General features: G+C 41.9%; 1 protein-coding gene across 1 annotated transcript; it reads right to left on the minus strand.

The window, feature by feature from the left end:
* Positions 1 to 555: 555 nt before the first annotated feature.
* UK114 (reactive intermediate imine deaminase A homolog UK114) lies at positions 556 to 2,755 on the minus strand. Its single transcript, XM_030385181.2, has 3 exons — positions 2,573 to 2,755; positions 2,250 to 2,479; positions 556 to 2,126 (listed from the first exon to the last, which is right to left on the minus strand). Exons 1-3 carry the CDS (start codon positions 2,635 to 2,637, stop codon positions 2,005 to 2,007), a joined length of 417 nt encoding a protein of 138 aa, XP_030241041.1. The 5' UTR covers positions 2,638 to 2,755; the 3' UTR covers positions 556 to 2,004.
* Positions 2,756 to 7,424: the final 4,669 nt, after the last annotated feature.

The following is a 7,424-nucleotide window of genomic DNA, read 5'->3' on the forward strand; positions in this document are numbered from 1 at the left end:
CGCCTGTTGAGCTTCTTTAATTTAACATTGTGAGCAATATCATATGCGAATATTCAACAGCTGTTGCATGACTGCACTGACCAGAGACACTGACTCTGGTTAGGATGACTGCTAACAGTAAGCCCACCTATTGCTGTTAATATTAACAGGGTGCTATTTTTTTTTAAAGAAATATCGATAAAACTGCTCGCGCCCAAAAGTATGCTACATTCAAAATAGCGCGCCTTAAGCTGTAGTTCAAATAAAACTTAAAAACAGCACTTAGCAGGACAAGTGAAAGCTTGTCTTGTGCACCAACTAATTAGTTATGTGTCAACTGTTTTATTATGTCGCATAACATATTAATTATGACAACTTGCGACTGCTTGGTATATTATAAAATATTGTAATTTGATACTTTTTGGCGCATCCGTCTGCTACCGCATGCAGCTTGTTTAATTAGCGATAGCTCGATCACTGGCATATAGCTGATAAGCAAATTGACAAAGAATTAACAACCAAAATTTCGAATATTTATAAATATTGTTGTGTATATTCATTGTATATTTTTATTTGTATTATTTTTATGTTTTGCAGTTTTCCAGTAACCCAGTCGCAATTGGCGTCTGTCTGGCACGTCGCCTTGGCCCGTGCGTGTAAATTATGCGCACTTTCACCGCATTGGTGTTGCCATTGGTGTCCCTTTGGCTCCGTTTGTCGCCTGTGCGTCGAAATTAATTAGCCGCACTTCATAGCAAGGAGAAGCATTGGCTACGGCAACGGCAACAGCGACCGCGGCAGCGACTGCGTAGGTGTTTATGTCAAATGTCTGAGCAGATGGAGCACAGCGGGGGGCAGGCAGGTAGGCTGGCAGCCAGGCAGGCAGGCTGACTGGCTGACTGGCTGGCTGGCTGGCTGGCTGGCTGGCTTGCTGCAGCGGGTCATCACTTGTTGCAGTTTGTTGTCATCAATTTATGCGTATTTATTACAATATTTATGCATGTAAATTGTGATGTGCCACGAATTAATTACACGCCAACCAAATCAACATGAATGTTGCCAGCGCTGCGGGTGCTAAACATGTTGCCAAGTGAAGACTGAAGAAAAAAATACAAAAAAAATAAATAAACAGAAACAATATAAACATAAACAGAGAGATACAAATAAATTGCGATAATCGTGCATCAGTGCAGCATTCATATTCACACCAATGCATGCAACAACAACAACTTGCAACAAGGTTAATAAATCATGCAACAGCGTCGAGTGGCAGACAAATTCACTGAAAATTCATTTCAATGAGAAAAAATCAAAACAAATGCTAAACAAAACGAAGCTGAGAGCCAAAAATGGCATTGCCCAAAAGGCAGCAGCCGCATCAATGTGGAGCAGCCAAGTTGCAATTGCGACTGCCGCAACGTGCAACGTGCAGCGTACAACGTGCAACGTGCGGCAAGCGGCAGGCAAGTTGTCGGCATTATGAATAACTTTTAAATTTGAATGTGAAATAAACGCTTTGTCTAAGCGGCTGGCTAACCGGCTACCGTTAGCAACATTGCCAAAAAGTTGTGCCGCATGTTGCCAATGATTTATGCAGCAACATTTGATGAAATATAATACAAAAGGCGCACAGCAGCCGCAGTTGAGCGTACAACAACAGCAACAACAAAATGATTATAAAAACAAAGATAAATGGCCGCCGCTGCAAATTGTAAACTATATAAGGCTTAAATGCAAAGTTGTTGCCTGCTTTTTTCTCTCTCTTTTTATATAAGAGGGCGATTAGCAACGCCTGCGCAGTGCGCACGCAGCAACATTTTTGCTGCAGCAACAATTGTTGCAAGTGCCGGCGAGCAGCCAAGTATTATTGCTCTCATTCATCGTGACACGCGCCCATCTCTAGCGCTCATATCAACAAGTTGTAAAATTCAATTTTATTTTCATTGTTATTTACTTTTATGATTTTATTTATTTTTATTTCGTATTTACGTTGAGTCCGAATCAAAGTTTAGCGTTCTTTGATTGCTATTCGCTTTGAACTGTGCGCACGGGGCCCGTCATGGCAATGCACTCGATCTCCACGAGAGCATCCATTGGCAGCTTGGCCACCTGAAAGCAGCTGCGTGCTGGAAAGTCCTTGTTGAACACTGTAATCGCAAAATATTATCGATTATGTTTTTATTGCTCTCGTTGCCAATTGGAAAAATGATAAGACGACAGATGCCGCTGGCTTATCGGCAAAACAATATATAGCCAATTGGACTCCTCACCTCGTTTGTACACTTCGTTGACCGCACCAAAGTCATTCAGATCTTTGAGAAAAACTGTATTCTTGACCACCTTATCGATGCCGGAATCGGCTGCCTTCAGCACCTCCTCCAGATTTTGCAGCGCCATCTCTGTTTGCTCAGTGGCGCCACCTGGCACCAGTTTCATCGTCGTCTTGTCCAAGCCCAAACAGCCAGAGACATAAACAGTGCGATCGGCCACAACAGCTTGACTGCAACAACAAACACATGATTGACAGTTCGCTCTCGCTCGCGCTCTGTGTGTCGTGCCCTCTCTCTCCTGCTCTTTGCTCTGAATTACTTACTTGTATGGAGCCACCGGCTTTGCTGCATTTGCAGTGCTAATTAGTTTACGCACAAGAGTTGTCATTGCTTTTGCTTTTAATGAAAACTACAATTATTCAGCGAAAAATATTCTGCTCTGTGCACCTGTTGCGGCTGCTGACAGTTGACTGGACGCTCAGCGCTCGCTTTATATTGCTAGACATGGAGAGCGCCTGTCAAACTGTTATCAACGTGAGCTTTTTACACACTCTCACCCTCGCTGACTAACCGTCTCTATCGCTCTCGCTTGCTCGCCTTTGTACGGTACGCACTTTGCAGCATTAAGTTTCAGTATTGCTTATAGACTCTCTGTTCATATTGCCCTCTCGCTCTGCCGCCTTTGGCTCGTTTGTTTTGAGTGTGGAATACTGAGTCTCTTAACAGTGTGCTGTTATACACACTCCTGCTATATTCTATATCAGTTAAAGTTGAGGTGACCTTTGAGTGTGTATTATTGCCTGTAAACTGCTATGATATTCTATTATTAGCTTGACTTAAGTTTACATCTCGAACGACCAAATCGCCTCGTGTGCTTCAAACATTTCTGAAAAATGGAACATTTCTGTTAAGTTTCTACTCAATATTCTGTCTATCTAGCTCAATTGGCCCCACTAGTCTAGTTGGAGTTAGCCTTTTGCAAGATCAGCAATGTTAAATCTGTGTTATCTTTAGCCAATTGGGTCGCATCAGATCGCTTTCTCTAAGCGAGCAATATTTGATTTAATGCATGGCACGTCACCTCGCCACGCCTACATCGCCCCAGCTAATTATTTATTATATTTGGCAATTGCTGTCTGTCAGTCGCTGTCAGTGAGGTAAAACCAACAACAAGAAAGCACCGTTGCAGCAGAATCTCTACACGCATGCCACAATCAAAAAGTCAAGTCTCGAGCTCTGTAATTATTATAGGGGATTCTTTCTCTGCCTCTTTTTACCTTCCTCTCCCTTCCTCTCTCACTCTCTCCCTCTCTCTCTCTCTCTGCGACTCTCTGTGGTTAGGGTCTTAATCTGCTGGAGTCTGGGCGCAGTTCGAGCTCTGTTGGGCTGGCGTAGGTGCAACGCAGAGCACACAGAACACGCCCTCAAAAGACGCCTGCCCTCAAAAAGTGAAGGAGGAGGCGAGAGAAGAGGAAGAGATTGATTGCAGTCGCTTTGTTGTCTTCATGCAGCCCACGAAGATGCATGAAGAAAATTTCGTTGCTTTTGGCCCTGCGGCGTTTTAATGTCGCATTTTAGCGCATTAATTACTTTATGATCCACTTTATGCCCATAAAAAATGCGCAAAAATAAATAACATAAAATACCTGAAAACGAAGAAGAATATCAGAGAAAAAGCAATTTTCGAAACATCCTTCGTGGGTGTCGACTTTCAGCCTTAATCAAACTTTTATTCAGTTCTACATTCTGATATTAATTAGCCCAAGCAAAGAAATTGATTTATACGCATGTATGCATAAGAGAATATCTACTATATGTATATATATAATTTCCAGATATCGCATGCCACATAATGATAGCCTGTGGCATTTGCAAACAATTTACATTAAATGCTTTCATAAATAAAGCTCTAAATAAGCCGGAGTACCACAAGCCGGCTATAAAGTATATAATTAACTTTCAAGCCGAATAACAAATTGGCAGCCCTGGACAATGGGCCGCAAGCAGAAAATATTGGAAATTACAAATACTTTTGCATATGTTATATAAATAAATACTCTGAGATATGTAAATTTTTAGACGTTATTCTTTAATTCGCGTTATTATTCTTAAATATTCTTAATTTATTCATCATTTTACTTATTTATAAATTTTATTCTGTAATGCTTCTTACTATTCCTTGTTACACTTATATCAGTTGAGTCTGTGAGACTAATAATGATACCTCTGTTTTCTGTTTCACTTATTCTATTGTACATATTTGTTATTCTTGACTGCTTAAACAATTTCACCAGTATTTCAGATATTTGACCCACTGTGCCATGTGTGGAAGTTGTACCTCAATAAAAGGGCGAAGCTGCAGTAGAAGAAACAGAGAACAATTGCAGAACAAGTTGCAAATTGCTTGTGGCAAGTGGCTGGCAATATTCGAGGAGCAGTTCAATATTTATGCAACTTGTTTCTCAGAGTTTTCCTCTTCTCAACTTTCCCTTTTCATTTTCCATTTGACGTGCCTCGTCGGATGCTCCATTTTTGTATTGACTGAAATGACTTTATTTGTTTAAGGGGCCAAGTGATGGGGGAGGGGGAGTGGAACTGAGGTGGATGCTGTATGAAAGCGCCGCAAGCAGCAGCACTGCAGCAGCTGCCGCAGCAGCAACAGTTGCTGCCACTTGGCCGCTTCACTCGTAAATCGCAGCCTTTTCTGCTCGTCCACTATAATTTGCATGTGATTTTTATGGCTAGGCGATTTGTTGGCTAAATTATTTGATTTTAATTTGCTGCGTAATTGTTGGCTTTATTATGACAGCAACAGCAGCACCAGCGGAGCAGCAGCAACAGCAACAGCGGAGCAACAGCACCAGCGGAGCAACAGCAACAGCAACAGCGGAGCAACAGCAGCTCAATTACCTGCCTATTAGCACTTGAATTTATGTTTATGGCTTTATCCAGACGCAGCCCAAAGGCTCAGAACTGAAATGGAATGCAAATTGCTTAGATAACGCTTTGTAATTCAAGGACATACATTTTGATATCTAAATTTGTATACATGTATATATGTATTTATAGACATTTTGTATACTTATTAATAGCGATTTGTTCGATTCGATTCGATTCCTTTCCTCTCCTCTTTTTCGCTTTCGCTTTCCACAAATTCTAGCTCCATTTCATTCCATGTACAGTAACTTGTGGCTGTCTTCCAGCATTCCAATAAACAGAACTAGGCTCCCTTCAAAAAATGAAGGTAAGGTTATTGTTTATCAAATTTGCATACATTCGAATTGGCCAGGGACATAAATTGAGAGTCACTGTAATCGACTGCTTTACAGTTTTGAGTTCAGGTTTCTTATGTACATGAATATGTTGCTATCAATGGAGTTACCAGCTTCGACAAATTCGCTTCGGTTCGACCTCCTCTGCGCGTCTGGACGTATTTACGTTTAGATTACATTTCGAGATCCACTTGTTGCTTGTTTCACTGTTAATAGCAGCGAGCTGTAATGATATTTGACTGTAATGATATTTTCTAACAGCTGCTGTAGTTTGCTTTATAGCTAACAGTTTCTGTAAACAATCTGTTACTGTAATTGAAACTGTTGTGAAACTTAAAAACTGCGAACTGCAAGAGCAAATATAAATTTAAAAATAAATCAAGAGAAATATTTGAATCCCAGAAAATGCTTAAGATAAATGCTATGCTGTAATCAGATTACATTTTCGATCTATGATTTCTTGATGCATTCAACATTTCATGTATTTCCTCCTGTTGCTGCTGCCAATGCAAAGGCGCCTCTTAGCAAACAGCAATCAATAAACCTCACATTGTTAGTGCGCAGTCACGCCCCACTGTTTGCCCACTGTACGCCAATATGGATGTGTGTCTGCCACAAATTTGCCCCTGCCAATAATTCAATTAACATGAGCCGTGGCCGCAGCAGAAGAAACCTGCAACACCCAAGACAGACCGCGCAGTGCAACAGGGCCCGCCGGCTGGAGGCTGGAGCACAGCCAGGGCTAAAAAAAGAAAAACAAAATATCAACAACACATTTATTTCACAATTGGCGCACATTAATCAATGGCAATTGCAACAGAAGGAGCAAACACACACAGAGAAAGAGAGAATGCCACAACAAGTACCTAAGCCCGACTCCCTCCCAACTTGGAGATTGGCCGCAATTAAAAGCAGATTAATATGCCGCCCAGTGGCAAACAGTTGTCGCACAGTGGGGCCTCTGTTTGCAGAGCGTGGCAAGAAGCCGAAAAGATGAACAATGGTTTTCCAATTTTTGTAATGCCTTCTGATAGACAATTAAAGCTACAATTCTTATTATTATTATTAATTATTTTATTTTATTTTATTATTTTGATCAAAATCACATTTTCATATTTCACATAAATAAATAAAAGGATTTATTTTTGCTGTTTAAAATGAGCAAAGGCCCCACTGTGCATTGGTGGTGGTGGTTGGCGGTTCGTCTGGTGACTGCCGGTGGTTCAGGTGCAGACAACGCCTTCGAATTGCTGGCGGTTGTCATCCTCTCGCCTAGCTGCTATCGCTGGCTCGAATTACCAGCAACTGTCCATCGATTGTGGCCCACTTTAATTGCACTTTTCATACTTGTTAATTTTTCAATTTTCCTTTGACCACCGACTGCGACGCTTGCCAAATGTCGAACGTGGACCACACACATGGAGCACACACACATACAGGTGGAGACATGCGAGTGGCTTCCAAGCCAACAGCTGACCCAGCTAGCGAGCTAGCCAACTTGCCAACTGGCCAACACAGCGGGCGCAGCTGCCAATTGTGGGGGCGCCTCGTCGCCGCATTTGGGCCAAATTAATTGCCAGCGATTAAATTTCAAATTTTCCATGCTAACTCCAAATTTATATGTATGTATGTGTGTGTGTGTGTGTATGTGTATATGTATTGCAACTCTCTCCACTCGCTTCCGTGCTGCGACTTTTTGCGTGCAACATTTGTTCAGTGCAACAGCAACAAGATTTTCCCCTCCCGCTTGCCTCATAAAGTGAAAATCATTAGTTTTCATTTGTGGCGTTTAGGGCGTGTGCCCGCCCGCTCCATCTGTTCCAGCTGCTCCACCCGCTCCATTGGCTCCATCGCTTCCATCTGCTCCACTGGCCAGCAGCAAAATTGTCGTGCAACTGTTTTG

The sequence above is a fragment of the Drosophila navojoa genome, chromosome 3 (genome assembly GCF_054131105.1).
Source record: "Drosophila navojoa isolate 15081-1374.11 chromosome 3, UAZ_NAV_1.0, whole genome shotgun sequence".
NCBI classification, from domain to species: domain Eukaryota; kingdom Metazoa; phylum Arthropoda; class Insecta; order Diptera; family Drosophilidae; genus Drosophila; species Drosophila navojoa.